Here is a 20938-nt window from a genome sequence, read left to right on the forward strand (position 1 = left end):
CTGTTACATGTAAGGGAGATGTAACGAGAACACACCTTCCAAAGGTTAAATTCACAGTAAAAGTCAATTATTCTCCCAAGTCTTAGGTATAATTCAAATGTTTTTGTTTTTTTTTCCCCAAAAGTAAGACAAGCATATATTGTTTTTAGTCAGGAGTGTTTTTCGCCATGAAACTCTGCCATGGATATTATTTTTGCCAAATCTCTTCTTTATCCTTGAGAGAGACATGCTATTCTGATCCCCAGTACGTTTCTGGCCTCCTGGATGAGTCATTCCTTTTATCCTGGGCTAATCTTTGTAGGCCAGCCATTCCATGTTTTCGCCATTTGCGAACAATTTGTCACCATTTTTCGCTGGAATACTAAATATTTAGGAATGGCCTTGTAATCCTATCCTGGCAGGTGTTACTGTAATTATTTCTCATCTGTTTTTTATTTTATTTATATTTATTTTTGATCAAGGCATTTTGTTGCAGCTTTTTGCGTGGTTTTTTTTTTTTTTTTTTGCGTGTTTTTTTTTTTTCTAGGCAGGTTCAGTTTACCGTAATTCCCAGCCGACAGTGCACACCTGGTTATAAGCCTAACCCATGACATTTGTAAAGGAAATACCATTTGGTACATACATACGCCGCAGCTGTGTAAAAGCTGCAAGTACCCACATTGAAACATGATATATTCACAAGTAAAAAGACAGAACACAGAGAGTTTAACGTTAGCGCCGCTGCGCTAACAGGGCCAGTTAAAAAAAAAAAAAAAACCCCAAAAAAACCCCACACCTTTAAAAATCGCTGAGACACGGCAGTAACACGCTAGCGCTAACAGGGCCGGACCAGTTAAAGTCACTTTCTCGGGATATATATTCCACCAGTCTCACTCCTTTTCCACTCGATTGCCCCTTGCGGCTGTTAGGAAAAAATGGTGCAGCTAATTTGTGCATCACCGCATAAACCGCAGGGTTGAAAGCGTGTGAAAAAAGTCGCAGCTTATAGGCCGGTAATTACGGTAAGTGTTTTCTTGATTGAACAAGTCTGAAGGTAATCAGGCTTTGGTGTAGTCACTGAAAATTAACAACAAAATATGATTAGCCACAGTTAATTCATGATTCAAAAATATGGTGGAGTGAACTCGTTTTGTCTGATGTGGTCTTATTGATGGGCCTCTAACAGGTCTGCCAGTGTCTCTAACCTGTCTCTGGACCGCTCTGGATCCATGGTGCCATCATACGACAGTTCGGTCAGCCCACCCACCACGCGAGCCTTGTCTGGTGCCAAGAGCATCACCAAGCTGGACCACAGCGAGGAGGAGAGGAAGAGCCTTCTGGTAGTTACATCCTTCTGACTGTTGCATTGTTTGCTCACTGGGTGCAGATGTCACTGATAGATTTTGGCCTTCGCTGTCTTATAGGACTCATCGCAACTCAAGGACTTGTGGAAGAAAATTTGCCACAACAACACTGGGATGGAGTTCCAAGACCACAGGTACTGGCTGAGGACCTACCCTAACTGTATTGTGGGGAAGGAGCTGGTAAACTGGCTGCTGAGGAACGGCACTATCTCCAACAGGTACCAAGTCAATTAAAATGTCAAGTTATGCAACTTCTATAATGCTCCTTTGTTCAAATATAGGAAAGACCAACATAAGTCATTTCTAGGTTTACAAAAATAAATGGTAAAACACTTGTCCCTGGAGACTGTGTCCCAGGATACACATTTCGTGGAAACAATGAGTCCTCCCTCGGGAACAATGAGTCCCTACAAGATACCATCGCAAAATACAGGCACAGCAATGCTGTACTGTATAATTGTTCTCTTTAAGGACAATATATTTTCCGCAAACCTATTGTGCGTCCGTGTGTTTTTACATTTATATACTATTTGTGGGGGGAATCTCCAAATAAGTGACTGTAAGTACTGAACCACAATTTGTGGCGATCCATTACATCTCTATATATTATGCAAAGCAGGCTTGGTACGAGAGAATAATCTGTAATGATCAACCTGCAGTTAAATTTGGACCTCTGCTATTTTCTCTTAACTGCATATTCTGAAGGCCCTTCCTCTGTGTCATCATATGGCCTTTTCCCTCTTTTGATGAAGTTTCCAAAGACATTTCCGTTTTCTTTCATTTTTGTTCTTCAGGGCCCAGGCAATAGCTATCGGCCAGGCCTTGGTTGATGGGCGCTGGTTGGACTGTGTCACACACAACGACCAGCTGTTCAGAGACGAGTACGCGCTTTACCGCCCCCTGCAAGTGAGTAAAACCCCTGGACGTTTTCCTATGCTGGCGCATCATACTGATGGAGCCTGCCTGCTCCACAGAACACAGAATTCTCTGAAACACCTTCTCCAGACAGCGACAGCGTCAACTCTGTGGAAGGCCATTCTGAGCCATCCTGGTTTAAGGACATTAAGTTTGACGACAGTGATACAGAGCAGTTAGCAGACGAGTCTGACTACAATATATTGGGTTTGTGTCACTTGTTCTTTGGGGTTAACGTTAAGGTTGGGTACATTTTTTTGTTGGTTCACTTTCAGCTGTCTTTCTGTCCAGGCTCTGCCAGCCTCAGCAAGAGGACGTCCATCAGCAGCTCCCAATCTGTGGTGGACAGTGATTCGGCTGCCTCGATCAGCCTCAACATGGAGCACAACAATGTCAACTTCCACATTAAGAAGCAGGCCAAGTATCCGCATGTGCCCCCTACTGCTGAGCAGAAAGGCAAGTTCAAATTCCCATGCATGTAAGGTTTAATGTTCAGTGCACACCCATATTTAATACAGATCCCCAAAAGTTGGCCTCAAATTTCTGGAAAACCCTTCTACGTATGTATAATGCATTTTTTACAATCAATGGTTTTGCTTCTACCTATAATTATCAAAACATTTTACCTGTATTTTTTTTTTTTTTTTAAATATTCTGACGATGTAATGTTTTTTACCTGCTCTTATTTTGAAATTCACAGGCCTACATTTATTTAGTACAGTCATCCCAAACTTTTTTTTTTCCAGTGCCCCCCTTTTGGGGATGGTGTTCTTTTCAGGCCCCCCCGTCCCAAACCCCCTCTCCGTCAGTCCCCCCTCCACACACACGCACACGGTTTTTCTATAAATATGCATAGCCTTAGCTTGCAATAATCAGTGCACTGGTCAGTTTTACAATTGAAAAATGACACTGGTAAGTTTATCAAGACACACAAACAAAAATCAAAACTTTTTTTTTCCTGTTCAAATTTAACATTTTTCATTTGTCATTTTAGTGGATGGTGTTGGCTTGTGTGCTCGGTAGTAAAATTAGCTCTATCTGCTGGGTGTACCTTAATAATGAAATTGTTCATGGTAGCCCCAGGTCCCCTAGTTAGAAAACCACTGATTTAGTAAAAAAACAAAAAGAATGGAGTTGTGCTCATATGTTTGATTATCCAAGTAGAATTTTCAAGATGGGTACAGCTTTTTAAAGAAAACATGAGCTCGAGGCGAAACCCATATAATTTTATATTAATGGGATTCAAATTAGACAGTTGAGCATTTCAGCGTTATCATTAAACAAAACATAACCATAAAGAAGCTAATGATGGCTGTTGTTCTCCCAGTCATGTTTTAAAGGAAATGTTTTTTTCCCCAAATTCAGGGTATGTAACTGTGAGCACAACTGTGCATACAGTTACATACAGATGAGACAGTTATACGTAGCAGCGTTTCCAGTTGACTATTGTTCATTTGAGGTGTTGTCCCACTGTCTAAAGTAGATTCCGTATATAATTGGATGAGGAAAAATGTCCATCAACTGAACCACAACAAAACTGAGGGGAAAAAAAAGATTGTTGTTTGTAAATACCTGCCCTCCCTATCTTTAAAAACCAGAGACTAAATTCGAAACCTTGGTCTTCTGATATATTCCGACCTGACCATTAACAGCCATCAAATCAATTACTAAAACTGCCTTTACCATTTGATGAACATATCTAGAGTGAAGGCTGGTATGTGTAAAGCGGACCAAAGAAAGCTCATCTGTGCTTTTATCTCAAGTAGACTTAACTATTGAAATGGTCTTCTGACTGGACTCCCCAAAAAACAGCATTAAACAGCTGAAGCTCATTGAGAATGCTGCTTCGCACATTGTGACCAGAACAAAGGTGTCAGGGCATATAACTCCAATTTTAAAATCTTTACACTGTCTTGCAGTCAGTTTGAGAATAGATTTTAAAGTTTTGATAATGGTCTATAAATCACTAAAGGATTTGGTCCTGAATACATGAAAGAAATGCTAGTGGGATAGAAACCCAGTAGGGGTCTGAGATCAACCGACTAAGGTCTAATAATGGAGTGCAGAGTCCAAAACAAACATGGTGAATCAGCATTTAGTTATTATGCTGCAAAAAATAGAAACAGTTGCGAACAAGAGGTGACGTCACCCCCAAGTGTGGTTTTAAACCCAGATTAAAAACTTTTTTTTTTCGTCATGAGTTTTAGAGTACTTACACTTTTCAGTGATATTTCTTGCACTAATAGCTGTTTTAATTACTTACTTTTATACTTTTTCAAATGTTTTTATTTGAATGCTTTTAATCAGGCAAAGTGCATTGAGTTATCTTTTGTATGAAATGTGCTATACAAATAAATCTGCTTTGCTTTATGATCAAATCACAAACACTGATCTTAGCTGAGGCCTGCAGGTCTTTAGATGTTCTTCAAGAGTCTTTTGTGACCTTTTGGATAAATCATTGTGGCACTCTTAGAGTAATTGTAGTTGGTCATCCACTCCTGGGAAGGTTTGCCACTGTTCCCACTTTTCTCCATTTGTGGTTGATTGCTCTGACTGTGGTTCGGGGGAGGCCCAAAACCTTGGAAATGTCTTTGTAACCTAACCTTTACTGCAGCGTCATGTTGGCAGGGAATCCTCCCAGTCAGGCGGAGAGCTCATCAAAGTCACACAATATTTGATGATATTTTGGAACTCTGTGTACACACAAATGCCCTGTCCATTTTTGAGAAAATGTAAGACTTAAGTGCGGCTTATGGTCATGAAAATATGGTACACCTTTTTCATAACCTCTTGGTGGTGGCGGCATGTATAATGTGCACCAATGTCTAGAATTTTTTTTTTTTTTTGCGGGGGAGGGGGGGTGCTTGATACATGACACACTACAGTACATTTTGACTGTCTGAGCCACCCTTACATAAATGTTCTTTCCGTAACTTGCGAGTTTCTCTGATTCTCAGCTGAATTTCTGATGTCAGAGGATGGAGGTCAGAACATCGTCATCAGTGATGCCTTCATCAAAGGTAGAATTATTCAACACACATAATAGTTTAATCAAGCAACAAAACTAGCCAACTAATCAACTATTTCCTGCGTGTCTTCATGTTTCTTGTAGAATCTCTTTTCAACCGGCGTGTGGAGGAGAAAGCTAAAGAGATGCTATTCACACCTTTGGGTTGGCACCACAGCTCATTGGACCAGCTCCGAGAGGAGAATGGAGAGAAGAAGGCTATGGAGAGGCTGCTGTAAGGAATGTGCATCAAAGTCTGAGCAATCAAATGAGAGCAAATACAAAACGTAGATCAAATACCTTGGACCTTGCCAGTTATATTCACTTTAAATCAAAATTTGTAACCTCCTTTCTCAGCTCTGCCAATCACAGCCACATGATGGCACTGCTGCAGCAGCTGCTCTACAGTGAATCACTGTCATTGTCCTGGAGGGACATCATTGTGCCAGTTGTCCGCCAGGTGGTCCAGACAGTGCGGCCTGATGTCCGTAACTGTGATGACGACATGGACATCAGACAGTTGGTCCATATTAAGAAGGTAGAGCATGCAAGCCACATTAGGCTATTTGGCAAACTTGATTGTGGTTAAGGTAATCTCTGTTTGTGTTTAGATTCCTGGAGGCAGAAAGTTTGATTCGTCTGTGGTAAATGGCTTTGTTTGCACCAAGAACATCGCCCACAAAAAGGTAGGTCGGGTTCATTTTCATTTAAAAACTCATGTTAGTCTCCGCACAGACAAGATAATACAGGGAGACCTTGGTTTATGTCAGAGTTCCACTCCTATAGAGGTAGCATAACCCAAATTTGGAACTTAGTTGCCATTGCAGTCTATCATTTACCCATGATCACACAGTAATTAAAGGGCCACTGACAGCCCAATATACATTTTAAAATAGATATTATGAAAACTACATATACTGTAATATTATTCACTTCAATGTCTATACACACACACAAAAAAAAGAGCAGAAAGCATGTCATTAATACACAAAGTTGCGGAAGTCTCACTCGACATCCCAGTGGCGACCATCTTGTCTCCATTGCTGTTTGCAGATGTCACACTGGGACAGTCGCCATTCTGCCCTTCTGACATGGAAGCTCTTTTCGAAGAAGAAAACATTTAGACCGGGGCAAAATTACCATATCGTTTTGAGCCATATTTAGATGGTATGCAGATCACTTCTAACTAACAACAGACTCCCCGACAGCATGTATGACAGTATGTAGCGTACTCAGGAGGACCCTTGCTGGGCAAAGTAACTACTTCAGGGGTGCCCAGTCACCGGTGGCCTGTGGGCGGGAGAGCTCCTTTCTCCTCCCGCATGCGGCCAAACCACCTCCCCACCTGATCCACCTCCGCGTCAGGGCTAACACTGGCCCTAGCAGCAATAAACAACGGCGGCCCCCGTGGCGGAGATGAACAACGCACATCAACACATTTAGCACCCCTGACTTACATACACGGACCTTTTGTTACGTTCTGAGAGAAGGATTACGCCCCCTCCCAACTATTATTTTTTTTTAATAGCTCTATACACACCTACCTGTCATTTGTAAACTCAGAAAGCCCTCGTCCTTTGCACCTGTGCAATCCCATTTTTCACGATAAACCGGGTCTTTTGGAAACATATGAAGACTAAATCCATAGTCCCGAGTGTTCGGGCAAAATCTAGCAATACAATGGTTTTAATTAGTCAAAATATGCAAAAACACGAGCCTACTGTAAAAAAAAAAAAAAGTTCGGAATAGTAAAGAAGTAAATGAGATGACTTGAACGATAACATTTTAAGGTTGGGTTTGAATCTATTTTTAACAAAATTAAATAATTTTAGTGATCCTGACTGACCAGAAAATTGTGTGGTTTAGTCTTATTTTACTTCAGAGAGTGAGACATATCAATAAAATGTGTTTTGGCACAATGTATGTAAACTTCGAGCTTCAACTGTAGATCTAATTTTGGATTTTTGCTCTGCCCCCCTGGTGTGGAAAGATCCATGCTTAAGGTTTTTAAAAGGTTACTGATGATTTGAAATTTTAGGCACTCATGATGATCCTGACTGGCCTGGAACAGAAAAGGTTGTTGGATTTTACTTCAGACAATGAGACAAAAAATTAAATGTATTTCTGCACAGTATATGTAAACTTCTGGCTCTAACTATATGCTGAACATACCTGTTCATTGTGAACCTACTCACACAGAAAAACTTTGTAAATGTTTATTTACAGATCTTGTTTCCAAATAATGACTGTAACACGGCAGTAAACATAATAGAAAAGTATTGTTTATTCCCCCTTCTCCCATTCATTCAAACCACTAAAGTTGTCTTTAGTATCAGCGTTAAAGAGCCTCAGCAAATCTCCATCACACACCATTTTAGTCTGTGTTGTTCTGTGCTTCACGATTTTAAAATCCATTGGCAGACCTCAGAAAAGGATGACTTTCACATGTGACCAGTTATTGTTAAAGATTTTAAGTAGATTAAATTAAAAATATACATTTTGCAATATACGTAATCTTCCTTTGAGCGCACCAAAAACTAGTCTTCTACGCACGCTCAAGGTGGCTTCGTTGTCCTCTATGTCCAATTGAGATGGTCTTCTTCGACTCGCGCTTTTAAGCAAGGGGTTATATTAAAATATTTTAGCCCCAACATTAAACATACCGTGGGGTTTACTGTGCCCAAAAAAAGTAGCGACTTATTGTCCGGAAAATGCAGGAGTTAAAAAATGCAAACTTTGTAACATCAGGACTAACCGTCACCTGATCAGCCCCAGTAGAATACAGTACATAAGCCAGTTCCCTGTCTCCTCCCCACCTGTCACAATCCATCCATCCATTTTCTATACTGCTTTTTCTTAAGGTCACTGGTGATGAGGAGCCGATGAAAAATGTCATCTTGGATTTTTTGCTATTCTTGTTGTTTGCCCAAAATTTTCCCTCCTGTCAACACTTCAACTTTGCCACTTGTATTTTAGATGAATTCCTACATCAAGAACCCCAAAATTCTACTGCTGAAGTGCTCCATTGAGTATCTTTACAGAGAGGAAACCAAGTTTACTTGCATTGAGCCCATTGTTTTGCAGGTCAGTACTTATTTGCTGCTTTCACTAACATTTCCGAGATCCACAAAAGATTGTTCTTGGTGGCAGGAGCGAGAGTTTTTGAAGAATTATGTTCAGCGTATCGTGGACGTCCGGCCCAACCTGGTCCTGGTGGAGAAGACAGTGTCTCGTATTGCTCAGGACATGCTGCTGGAGCATGGAATCACTCTGGTGATCAACGTCAAGCAGGTAAGCTACATATAAGTAAGATCGTACCGTTACAAAATTGCATTCTTTTAGTACTTTCAAAATCATCCAAACTCACCAGACTGTGTGTGCGTGTGCGCGCGTGTGTGTGTGTGTGTGTGCGCGCGTGTGTGTGCGCGCGCGCGCGTGTACTGTTTCTGAGACGCAGGGTGTTGTTTAGAACGACCCTTATTTGGAGGAGTTTTCCTCTGACGAGAATGAGACCCTCAGCGTTGACCCTCTTTTGTCTCTGAACCACCACCTCACATTGCCTTTCCAAAAATAAAGTTATTGTGGTCAATATTCTGCTAATGTCTTCAAAATGGTTCCATGCTTGACCAGATGCGCATTCTGCCAAGTATAAGAAAAAAAAAATCTGCATTTGAGGTCTTCACAAAATATTCAATAAATATATACTGGTGAATTTGAAAGACATAAATGTGACTGACTTGTGTTAGGCTTTACACAATCAGGATTTTTGGGACAGCAAGTTTAAAAAAAATTAAATAAAATCACAGATCACCAATCGAATCACAAAATGTAGTAATGAGTCTATTTGACTGACAAGTTCATTTACTGTTTATACCTTTGTAGTTAGTTGGTCAAAAATATAAACTTACAATAAATAATGTATCTTTGTTCATCTATTTATGACAGTGAGGCATAGCAATAAACTATTGGTCTTTTATTAGATGGCAGTATTTACATACAGCAATTAATTTATCTTTTTTGTGGCATTTTTGTTGGTGTCGTGAGATAGCTGATGATAGGTTCCATTGGAAAGAAATGTAAATAGGTGAATCACTCTACTTCTTTTTCATTTTAGCAAGTGTTGGACCGAGTGAGTCGAATGACCCAAGGTGACCTAGTCATGTCCATGGATCAGCTTCTTACCAAGCCTCGACTGGGCACCTGTCACAAATTTTTCATGCAGCCCTTCATCCTGGCCAGTGGTGAGCGTTCATTTTCCCCTCTTTCAGTCAAGATAAAAGTCCTTTTTTTCAGCCACCATGAGACATATTCCTTGTGTGTGCTCACAGATGATGTCAAGACATTGATGTTCTTTGAAGGCTGCGCTCCCCACCTGGGATGCTCCATCAATCTGCGTGGTGCCTCTGAGTATGAGCTTGCCCGCGTGAAGGAGATCATCATGATGATGATCTGCGTAGCCTATCACTCGCAGCTCGAGATCTCCTTCCTCATGGATGAGTTTGCCATGCCACCCAGCTTATCTCAGACCTCCTCCTTTCCCTGCCTGCTAGAAGGACTGTCCTCCAAGGCAGACGCAGATACCGAACACATCGATGAGCAAAGCCATGACACAACTGTGAGAACTTCTGATGATGATTGTGCAATGCCTGGACAGCCTGAGGATGATGAATTTCCCCTTGGAATAGAAAGACAGGACCATCCAAGTTTATCTGCTTCCTCTGTCCAAAGTGAGGAAGCTGGAATCAAAGAGACTTTGACTCCGTCACCATTTTCCAGCTCTCCGGCTGTTCCTCTGTCTGTATCCCCACCGTTTCTCATGCAGGAAGATCAGCAGATGACAAACATGTTCAGCAGGACCTGTGATGACAGCACTTCGGAACAAGGAAATCAGGAAAAGGAAGAGTTGGAAAGCACTGACAATAAGGCATCGGAAACATCAACACCCAGGTTGTTTCGCGACCCTCTACAGGATGATACGGGCATGTTTGTGGCGGAGCAGGTGACGTCAACCGATGACCGCCTGAAGTCCATCTCTGCTGTCTTCAAGCAGGAGCTTAAGGACATCATCTTGTGTATCTCACCTTTCATTACATTCCGAGAACCGTTCCTCCTCACACCTGCTGGCATACACTGCCCCAGCAGAGATTACTTCCCTGAAAAGGTATCTAGATTTGGTCTTCATGACAGCAATGTACTTTATAAAAAACATTTTCACTGGTTTAGCACCAGAAAGGTCTATTGCGGTGATGATCATTGCTGTGTCATCAATAAGATAAACACATTTGTTTGACAACTAGGAAATTAGCCCTGGGTTCTTATCATATTCTACAGCCAGTCAGATGGTAAAAAAAATAAATTCTGAACATTAGCCAAAATAATCCTGTCACAGTAACCAAATTGTTCCCATGGTCATGCTTGCATGTGTCTTCCATACAATAGGTCTACCTGTCGCCCCTCCTCAGCAAGGACTTCAAAGAACTGGACGGGCGCCGGAAGCGGCAGCTCCTCAAAGACTCTGCATCCTCCTCGGTGGTGGGAAGTCAGACCAATGGCGTGGCTCCAATAAAGCCCATCGACGTCCTCCCATGTCACGGCCTTACCAGCACCCGTATCGTTGACCAACTGAGTAGCTGCCAGGACCTCGCCAATTTGTTGGCAGAGTACAGAGCAAAGGGAGGGCGAATTAGGCAGAAGGAAGCCAGTGACCCTTTCAATTCTGCCACGACAACTGGTCTGTTGAATTACCACACCAGGACTGAGGAGACATCATCACCACCCATCAAGGGGCCAGCAAAGACCGAGAGTGAAGATGACAAACTTATCAAGCAGAGTGAGATGAGCTTGGCCCCAAAGGTGAGGATCAATGGTTCTGGATTTATTTTGGATATGTGACATCTTACCTATGATGGTTTCTTTTTTCTTTTTTTTTTTTTGTCAGATGGACTGTCTAAACCCTGTCAATCATCAGCGACTATGTGTGCTATTCAGCAGCTCGTCAGCTCAATCTAGTAATGCACCAAACCCTTGCGTCAGCCCCTGGTAAAATCTTGTATCGGATCTTTACTTACTCGTATGTACTAAATGTTTTTTGATGAGTTTGGTAGTCATCAAATTTATTGACAGGATTGTCACCATGGAGTTCTACGGAAAGAATGACCTCTCACTTGGTGTATTCCTGGAGCGATACTGTTTCAGGTAAAACAATTCCTACTTTATTGCGACGTTATAAATCATAGTGATTGGTTCTTGTTGGGATGGAACAGTTTTTGAGAAGTGTCAAAGCGGTTGGGGTTGACTGTTTCGGTTCAGTCCACATTTTCCGTTCAGTTCATAACATGCAAGCGACTCTTTTGTCATTTAATAATGAAGAAACAGCATCATGCCACAACAAGTTAGCCAAAATGCCATCATCTCCAGCAATGCAGCAGCCAATCATATTGCAACAGGGTGCATCACCAGAGAGCTCTTGCGCTAGAGAGAACAGATACCGACCCAGAAGAAACCTGTAATCTTAAAATTAATGGTATTTTATAATGCATCGTTATCCCTCCTACACAAATGCTCTGGTTTTTCGGCCTGGCCATAGTGAGAAGTTCCATCTGACTCATAGCCATGCTCCTGCGGAGTTTGCCACCTGCGCCAACGACCCTCTTTCCCCCACCATTCCTTGGGCAACAAGTTTCTCCAAGTACAACACAAGTCCTATCGTGAAAATATTCTTGACTGACTGACAGGTGTTTTAACACAGAAACTTTGCTTCACTCGAGAATATCCGATGTAGGCATGCTGCAAGCTGTCCTTTAAAAAGCGAGAGGCATAAACACCCACTCCACCACGAGTTTCTTCATTGTTTATTCACTATTATTGTGGTTTGTAGCAGAATTACAATAGTTTTGTAGTTTGTAGTGGCTTGTAAGGAAGTCACAGTTACCGGAGACCTGCATCTTTAAGAGAGGTATAACAGTTATGAGTTTCCCTTTCAAAGAGATGGGTTTTCAGTTATTTTACTGTCAGTTAGTTTTACCAGGGAGCCTACATTTGTATAAAACACATGACCTTGAGTTACAATGTTATTTCACATTGGTAGGTTACACTTTCAACAGAAAGCTTTAGGAAACACTTGCTGAAATTGCATATACTTTTTTTTTTTTTTTTACTTGATTGACCAACAGTTTTCGGTGTAGTTTAACTTGTTTGTTGTCTCACTGCTGGCAAAAGACAAACAAACATTGTTTTACTTGAATGATTCTGACTTTGGTGCAGTGCCACATCTCAGACTGAGTGCAAACTTGTAAATATACCTGTGAGAAAGCCCCATTCAGCCCACTACTGTTACTGAGAAGAGTAACCACTAAATGATGTGACGTCACAGGTCTTCAGTAGTTGGCATCATGATATTCTACTCAGACACCACTCAGCATGTACCAGTACTGTTTTATAAACTGGACTAAAAATAAAATTGACATCCAAGAATGTCATCATCTTTGTCTTGCGGTAATGTGTATTTTTTAAAAAATGATAAAATTAAAAAAATGGGTGACAATCTTCTGATTATTACTGTTTTAAAAAGCTTTAAAATTGGCAATTTTTTCAGATGGCTGAAAAATCGATCAGGCCCAGAAAAAAAAGAATGGGAAGTTGTTTGCAGCGCAATTTACCACCTTGCGGCCTTTTATAGGTATTCCTAGGAAAACCTCTGCCTTTATTAATTGTATTACTCATATTGTGCTAAGCAGTCAGATTTCCAGGTCTGTCGTTATCAATACACTTTAGACTTTGCCTCACATCACCAACAAGCAAGGCATGCTTTTCCAATACAATTTTGTGTTTTGTTTCATTTCAGGTCATCTTACCAGTGTCCAAGCATTTTTTGTGAGACTCCTATGGTGCACCACATCCGCCGCTTTGTTCACGGCAACGGCTGCGTGCAGATTGTCCTGAAGGAGCTCGACTCTCCTGTTCCTGGTTACCAGCATACAATTCTCAACTACTCCTGGTGCCGCATCTGCAAACAGGTAGCTAATAATGTTCAAGATGACCTTGCTTAAATAAAGGTTAACTGGGTTTATCCATGTGGGACATAGGCAAAATTGTTGGTAACTGTTAATGAAAGAAAAACCCACAGATTGGTCAGATTCAAGTTATTTCTCAGACCATGTGGAATTTTCTATCAGTACTGGAGGGGTACCACATCTACTTGTTTTGTTTTCTCTGATGTTGTTTTTGTATTTTCAGGTAACACCTGTGGTGCCATTGTCCAACGACTCATGGTCTATGTCCTTTGCCAAATACCTGGAGCTGCACTTCTATGGACACCAGTACACGAGGCGGGCCAATGCAGAGCCCTGTGGACACTCCATCCACAAAGACTACCACCAGTACTTTTCCTACAACCAGATGGTGGCCTCCTTCAGGTAGGTTTAACCCTCATTTGGTACAACTTTATGCTGTCCATTCACTTATTTGTTCATTAAAATGTACACTTCATCAACCTTTTAGTTACACGTCTGTGAGGCTGTTGGAGATTAGTCTTCCTCGTCCCAAGATTTTCATCAGGAACCTGGGGCCTTCCAAAGCCATTCTACAGCAGGACTTGAAAGACTTCTCTCAAAAGTAAATCAACCCTATAGCCTGCAACATATTGTCAATGTTTGTCACAAAAAAACTTGCAAAAATCTCCAATAACTTAATTCAATGGGACCTCCAAAATCAAACAGCTGAAAGGTTGACTTATGGCAACTGGACTGTTCTTGTTTGTGGAAGAACCATCCACTTGGTGAGATTCAGCTTTACCCAATTACTGTGACCTGGACAGCCGACATTTTACTCTATACAGACACACAGTCTTAAAAGTCTTAAAAACTTTCCCTGTACAACAGTGATGTGAAGTCAGTTCCTGGTAAGACCTTCTCTGGTGGCCGAAACTACCAAAGGCACTGATCTAAATTTACAATTTAACCCATTAGTCAATATTTATTCTATAACATAAATAATGTGCAAATTTTTCCACAAATCTTTTGTCTTCATTTCACAGCATGTCTTAATTGTCTAGATTCCAGTCAGCTACAGTATCTATCCATATGATTTCCGTACCCCCTATGCTCTCTATGTAGATTTTTCCCACCATATTTGTGCTCCTATGTGTTGCCATATAACAGGGTTCGCACACGGCCCTAAAAGTCCCTAAAAAACCCTAAATTTTCGAAGGTGCATTTAGGGGATTCCTAAAAGTCCTTAAAATGCTCGAAAACCGGTCAAGCCCATAAAAAGGCTTTAAATTAAAAAAAAAAAATCAAAGGGAGGACCTCTACCGCCAAAATTCTCCCTAAAAATAATCTTTTATTTAAAAAAAAAATATAGATATCCGTCTGGCGTCCAAATCAGCCGGAAATTGTCAACGGAAGTCACCGTGTTGACAACTAGTCGCCATCTTGTCGATATTCCATTGTTTGTTTCCGTGAGTAGGCATTTCACTTTGTCTTCGTTACGATGTAGCGTAGTTCTTTCATCGATCCAACTTGTATCATGGGGAAGTGCATTTTTCAAGAAGCTTGGGTTGAAAGTAAGGAGTTTGGGAGCTGGGTTCGTCGAGATCCAAAAGATCGGCACATGTTTTACTACCATCTGTGCAAGCAGAGTTACCAGCTTGAAAAGATGGGCGTCAAAGCGCTGGAGTCGCACTGGAAAAACAGGAGACACGCTGATTTGGCGAAGACTCTCTCATCTTCCGCTGGTATGAATCTGTTTCTAAAATATCAAGATAGTGAAGCATCAACTTCAGGCAGTGGTACTAGCAGTGCATGCGCACGAGGGATCACAAAAAAACGCTTACTTTCATAACCGGTTTTAACCGAACAGCTGTAGCAAAAAAACAATAACCGGTTTTAAAACCGGTACCATAGTGGTGTTTACATAATTCACCCACGGGACCTCGAGTTGGGGTGTGGGATTCCGCACGGACTGTTTTTGTTGTTGCTCTTCCGGAGTGACGAGTTCACAGAATTCCTCCCGTTATGCGTGTAGTGTTTTGATGTCTGCCAATAAAACAAGTTTTGTTCTTGTGTCCGACACTCCGACTCCTTTTCTCCGGCGCTACACCATCGATCGCTAATTTACTCCGCAGTAATGGGGTGGTTTGTATACAATATTGACAAACAAGCTTGTTGAATGTGGCTTTCAATAACGCACTCGTGTAAGTTATTTATTTATTTTTTTTAAATGTTTTAATGTTGACATTCTTCTTTCGGACTTTCAGAAAGGGCATGAAAGTATACTGAGCGTTTCCTCGATTCCATGTTTGATGTTTCTTTGATTTAACTGAATTTTCTTTTGAGTCCAACTTTACTCTAACAGCGAAACTTGAAAAAAGTGGAAATGTTGAAAAAATAGCGCAATGTGGAGTACCGGAACCGGAAGAAATGATTGGAAATTTGAACCGATTTCGAAAGTCCGATTACGGTTTCGGTTTTAAAAAAAAACAAAAACCGGTTATAACCGGTGATTTGTAACCGGTTGCGATCCCTAATGCGCACCTTCCAGCCAGAAGTCAGGCTTTATGAACGTAGTTCAATACACGAAGACGGACTCGTTAAAGGCAGAGATCGTGTGGACTTAAAAAGTGATCTAGAGCCATTACAGTTACAAATCTTGTGAAAATAATTCGAAAGTGTTTGCAGTCATGTTCACAGACAGTAAGATTGCTAAAAACTACCACTGTGGGGAAAGGAAGACTTCGTACCTGGCTACATTTGGCATCGCTGCCCACTTTTCATCTCTACTGCCTCAAAGCCAAAAAAGCCAGAAAAGAGACTGACATATCAACGCTTATTGAGAAGGCTGACAGGCTTTGTGAGGAGGCAGAAGAAAAGAGGAATCTGAGGTTTATCACTGAGGCCAATGCACTCAGAGGCAGAGCAAAGGACAAGAGAGCCATTTTGGCACCTCTGCAGCAACAAATAGAGGAGGCACTGGGTAGGCTCAAGGAGTTAGAATAGGGGTGTTGAAACAGACATCAGTAGAAGACATTTCTGTATATAGTTGCAATTGTAGTTAGAATCTGTTTTTCTGTTTTCTGTTATGTGAAGACGTTGACAATGGTCATATCAATGAGAACTACCACAAGGGGCGACAGATGATCACTGTCACAGGTACTGAAATACTGGAACATTTGATGAACCAAGAACGGTTGATGGCACCATTGGGTGAGCCTTTTTTCCTTACTCTTGATTTCCCACGATGGCCCTAAATTTTTCGTGTCGCCCCTAAATTTTTTCCGTGTCAGCCCTAAACTTTTTGGGTCAGCCTCTAAGAATGCCCCTAAAAAGCCCTTAAATTTTTTTGGTCAGACTGAGTATGAACCCTGTTAAGTATAATCTGCCCAAGACCTTCCAAATCCAAAGTGCAAGCATCAAATACATGCACATTGTTGTAATGTTTCTTTTGAAGTCCACTTAAAATCATCTTCATAATTTTTCCCAATACATTAAATATTTTAGAAGATAAGTCCTGAAAACATCCAAAGATTAAGAACAATATAGTACTGAGTTGCTCAGATAGAGCATAACTGTTTTTTTTCCATCCATCTATTTTCCACCGTTTAGACAAGGTTGGGTCACAGGGGCAGTAGCTTTAGAAGGCATGCCCAGACTTGCCTCTCCCCAGCTACTTCATCCAGCTCTTCCAGGGGATCCTGCGGCGTTTCCAAGCCAGCTGAGAGACTCAGTCTCTCTGGTGTGTCTTGGCTTGTCCCCTGGGTCTCCTCCTGGTGGGAACACCTCACCAGGGAAGTGATCGTGAGGCATCCGAATCAGATGCCCCAGCCACTTCATATGGCTCCTCTCAATGCAAAGGAGCAGCAGGTCTACTCTGAGCTCCTCCCGGATGACCAAGCTTCTCACCCTAGCTCTAAGAGATATCCCGTACTCATTTTGGCCACTTGTATCCGGGAGCTTGTTCTTTTGGTCGTAACCGACAGCTCATGACCAATTGTAAGTGTAGGAACATAGATTGACCAGTAACTTCGCCTTTGGCTTAGCTCCTTCTTTACCACAACCAACCAATACAAAGTAAAACATCCCTAGGACACTGCACCGATCTGCCTGTCAAACTCCTGTTCCATTCTTTCCTCATTCGTGGAACTAGGGCCCAAGATACTTAAATTTTTCCACTTGGGGCACCATCTCATCCCCAACCTGGAGAGAGCACACCGCCCTTTTCGGACTGAGGACCTCGTCTCAGCCGTTTCACATTGCTGCAAACCACTCCAGTGAAAATCGGAGATCGCGGGTTGATAAGCAAAAGCAGAGATGCAATCCTGAGGCCCCCAAACCGGAACCCCTCTATGCCTTGGCTGCGCCTAGAAAATCTGGAAAATCAAAGTTATGAACAAAATTAATGACAAAGAGCAGCTTTGGCAGAGTCCAACCCTCACTGGAAATGAGCAAGACTTACTGCCGACAATGTGGACCAAACTCTTAACACCATCCGTACAGGAACCAAACAGCCCGCATCAGAGGATTCAGTACCCCATACTTCGGTACAGCCAGTACCTATTAGCTGCCTCTGGTGTCCCACAGGCCCAAAAAAGGCCCAATAGGTAAGGAAGTGAAGAAACAGGTCCAATCAGCTGGCGGAAGGTGTCTGGTGTGTTGTGACAGAAGAGTCTCTGCTAGGATGAAGGGCAAAGTTTACAAAACAGTGGTGAGGCCGGCCATGATGTATGGATTAGAGACGGTGGTACTAAAGAAACAACACAAAGCAGAACTCGAGGTAGCAGAAATGAAGATGTTGAGGTTCTCGCTCGGAGTGAGCAGGTTGGATAGGATTAGAAATGAGCTCATGAGAGGTACAGCCAAAGTTGGATGTTTTGGAGACAGGATTCAAGAGAGCAGACTTCGATGGTTTGGACATGTTCAGAGGCGAGAGAGTGAGTATATTGGTGGGAGGGTGCTGAGGATGGAGCTGCCAGGCAAAAGAGCAAGAGGAAGACCAAAGAGAAGGTTTATGGATGTGGTGAGGGAAGACATGAGGGCAGTTGGGGTTAGAGAGGAAGATGCAGAAGATAGGTTAAGATGGAAAAAGCTGACACGCTGTGGCGATCCCTAACGGGACAAGCCGAAAGGAAAAGAAGAAGAAGAAAGACTCATACTTCAGCATGACTGTCCATTCATTCCATCCTTCACTGTTGGTGTCTGCCAGGGATTTCAGCCAGAACAGGGATGGCTTTTTGTAAACTCCCGCCATAAAAATCCTCTTGAGGGATATGTTTTCGAGAAGAACCAGGAAGTGATGTACAGGGCAGTAGCGCACTCAGGTGGGCTCATATGTTTCTATTAGTTTTACCTGCGGGACGGTAGCTCTTTGTTCCTTCGTGATAGCCAAAATTCCGGGTCGTTGTATTGCTGTATATTGCTCGAACACTCTGGAGGATGGATTCGTTCTTCATACTTTTCCAAAAGACCCGGTTCGTCGTGAAAAATGGATTGCACAGATGCAAAGGATGAGAGCTTTGTGAGTTCCAAATGACAGGTAGGTGTATAGAGTTACTTAAAAAAAAAAACAATAGCTCGGGGGGGGGGCGTAATCCGTAAATCAGGGGTGCGAAATGTGTCGATGTGTCACCCCGGCCGAAGCCGTGATCGGCGGTCGTGGCGCCGCCGGGGTGGCTCGTCACGGTGCTGCGCCGCGGTGGCTCATTTCCACCGCAAAGGTGGATCGGACGGGGAGGCGGTTTGACCAGGGTGTCGTCATCACTCGCGGGCGTCATTGTTTCTTACCGCCAGAGAGGTGGATCAGATGGGAGGCAGTTTGCCCGCGGTGGTGTTGTCACTCGTGGGCGGGGTTGTTCATCACCACCGCCGAGGTGGATCAGATGGGAGGCAGTTTGGCCACGTCGTCACTCGTGGGCGGCATTGTTTATCGCTGCCGCGGAAGTGGATCGGATGGATGGCAAATGTCCCAGTGTGACGTCACGGACAAAAGATGCAGCCAATATGGGTACCACTTGAATGTCGAATGAGACTTCTGCAACTTTGCGCATGGATGACGCAGTCTCCGCTCATATTTATTTTTTCGTATAGACAATTAAGTGAATGATGTTATGTATTTTTCATTAGTAAGTAAGTTTCTTTCGGCTTATCCCATTAGGGGTTGCCACAGCGTGTCATCTCAGATTAACGCTCATATTTTCATTACAATATCTATTTTAGAATGTTTATAGGCATGATACTTGACCTTTAATAATGATTGCCTGTGAAGCAGGTTTGGTTTTCCATTATTTCCAGTGGCCCAGGGGTGTGTTAACTACTTAATTATTCCATTTTACCAAATGTGTTTGAGTGTATGATATACGGCCTCAATGTGTCTTGTATGTCTGATCTCAGAGTAACGCAGGTGTACTTGGCCATTGATGACCGCCTCACCTCTCTGAAGACTGAGACCTTCAGTAAATCGCGAGAGGAGAAGATGGAGGACCTATTTGCCCAGAAAGATGTACATCCTTGCTCCCTTTCTGCATTTACAGTAGATTTCCTTTTCTTGCTGTTTTATAATGTTCACAGTGGTGTGTCTGTGTGCAGATGGAGGAAGCCGAGCTGCGCAGCTGGATTGAGAAGCTCCAAGCACGACTTCAGGCCTGTTGTATGGATTCTCCGCAGCAGCTCCAGGCAGTCCTAGAGTCTCTGGTGATGAAGAAGCAGAGCCTCTGTGAGATGCTGCAGTCGTGGAACAGCAGGTCATAAATGCGGGTGCTCTCAACCGCTGTCATATTTTTAAGCTTGTCACTCACTTACTTCTCTTGATTCCATCTCAGGTTGCAAGACTTGTTCCAGCAGGAGAAAGGCCGCAAGCGTCTGTCGGTACCCCCTAGCCCAGGCCGCCACCGACAGACTGCTGCTGATGACAGTAAGGTCAGCGTGGTCCATTCAGCTAATAATAGAATTTTGTCAATGCTTGACGTGTTTAGTTTTTATGACAGAGCACCTTGGACTCTTCACCCCGTAACCCCTCGCCAGTGGTGCAGAATGGTGATAAAGGTAGGAATATGACCTTGTGTTAAATCCCGTTCAGTAAAACAAGCCTAATGAATTTTCACTTTGGATAGAGGATCGTCACCTTAACACATTGCCCTCCACATCCACCTCTTCCACCATGCTGCTGTCGCCCGGGGAACCTGGAGCTGAGCCTGTCACGCCTTGCCCCTCTTTCACAGAGCCAGATTCTGTCAGCATCCCAGAAGGTAAAAGCTTACTGCAACTTGCAATTCTCTTTCTACATCCGTGAAGAGATATTCTGCATTTTCTCGGCTCACCAGACGTGTTTGACGGACACTTGCTGGGCTCCACTGACAGTCAGGTGAAGGAGAAGTCGACCATGAAGGCCATTCTTGCAAACTTCCTGCCAGGCAACAGCTATAACTCAATTCCCTTTCCATTGTGAGTGTTGCACGTGCCACCACAGAACATAACATTTTATTCCCAACAAGATTTAAACATGTTAACATTTTGATGAAACTTTATTGGAATGTATTAAAAAATGTACAATTTGTCTGGTGGGATGTCTTATTTACAACCATGCCGTTGTAGTTTCAAAATTAAATTATTTTACACAGTTATTTAAAATAAGACCTACAAACAAACGGAGGAACAAGCAATAAGGCAAGATAAGGAGCAGACCA

The 20938-nt window shown here is 42.5% G+C and overlaps 1 protein-coding gene across 2 annotated transcripts in view; it reads left to right on the forward strand.

The window, feature by feature from the left end:
- pikfyve (phosphoinositide kinase, FYVE finger containing) overlaps nt 1-20938 on the forward strand; it is a 66531-nt gene that overhangs the window by 29124 nt on the left and 16469 nt on the right. For both annotated transcript variants that reach the window (XM_061840873.1, XM_061840872.1), the window contains exons 8-32: nt 1166-1319; nt 1404-1561; nt 2138-2249; nt 2318-2465; nt 2550-2714; nt 5216-5278; nt 5371-5500; nt 5623-5803; nt 5877-5951; nt 8242-8349; nt 8416-8556; nt 9380-9506; nt 9594-10426; nt 10705-11118; nt 11204-11304; nt 11389-11460; nt 13109-13280; nt 13501-13679; nt 13765-13878; nt 19647-19755; nt 19842-19996; nt 20075-20171; nt 20240-20297; nt 20366-20500; nt 20576-20696. In XM_061840873.1, coding sequence (XP_061696857.1) covers nt 1166-1319; nt 1404-1561; nt 2138-2249; nt 2318-2465; nt 2550-2714; nt 5216-5278; nt 5371-5500; nt 5623-5803; nt 5877-5951; nt 8242-8349; nt 8416-8556; nt 9380-9506; nt 9594-10426; nt 10705-11118; nt 11204-11304; nt 11389-11460; nt 13109-13280; nt 13501-13679; nt 13765-13878; nt 19647-19755; nt 19842-19996; nt 20075-20171; nt 20240-20297; nt 20366-20500; nt 20576-20696 — 4122 coding nt within the window. The remainder of the gene's footprint in view (nt 1-1165; nt 1320-1403; nt 1562-2137; nt 2250-2317; nt 2466-2549; nt 2715-5215; nt 5279-5370; nt 5501-5622; nt 5804-5876; nt 5952-8241; nt 8350-8415; nt 8557-9379; nt 9507-9593; nt 10427-10704; nt 11119-11203; nt 11305-11388; nt 11461-13108; nt 13281-13500; nt 13680-13764; nt 13879-19646; nt 19756-19841; nt 19997-20074; nt 20172-20239; nt 20298-20365; nt 20501-20575; nt 20697-20938) is intronic.

Source organism: Syngnathoides biaculeatus, chromosome 14 (genome assembly GCF_019802595.1).
Source record: "Syngnathoides biaculeatus isolate LvHL_M chromosome 14, ASM1980259v1, whole genome shotgun sequence".
NCBI classification, from domain to species: Eukaryota; Metazoa; Chordata; class Actinopteri; order Syngnathiformes; family Syngnathidae; genus Syngnathoides; species Syngnathoides biaculeatus.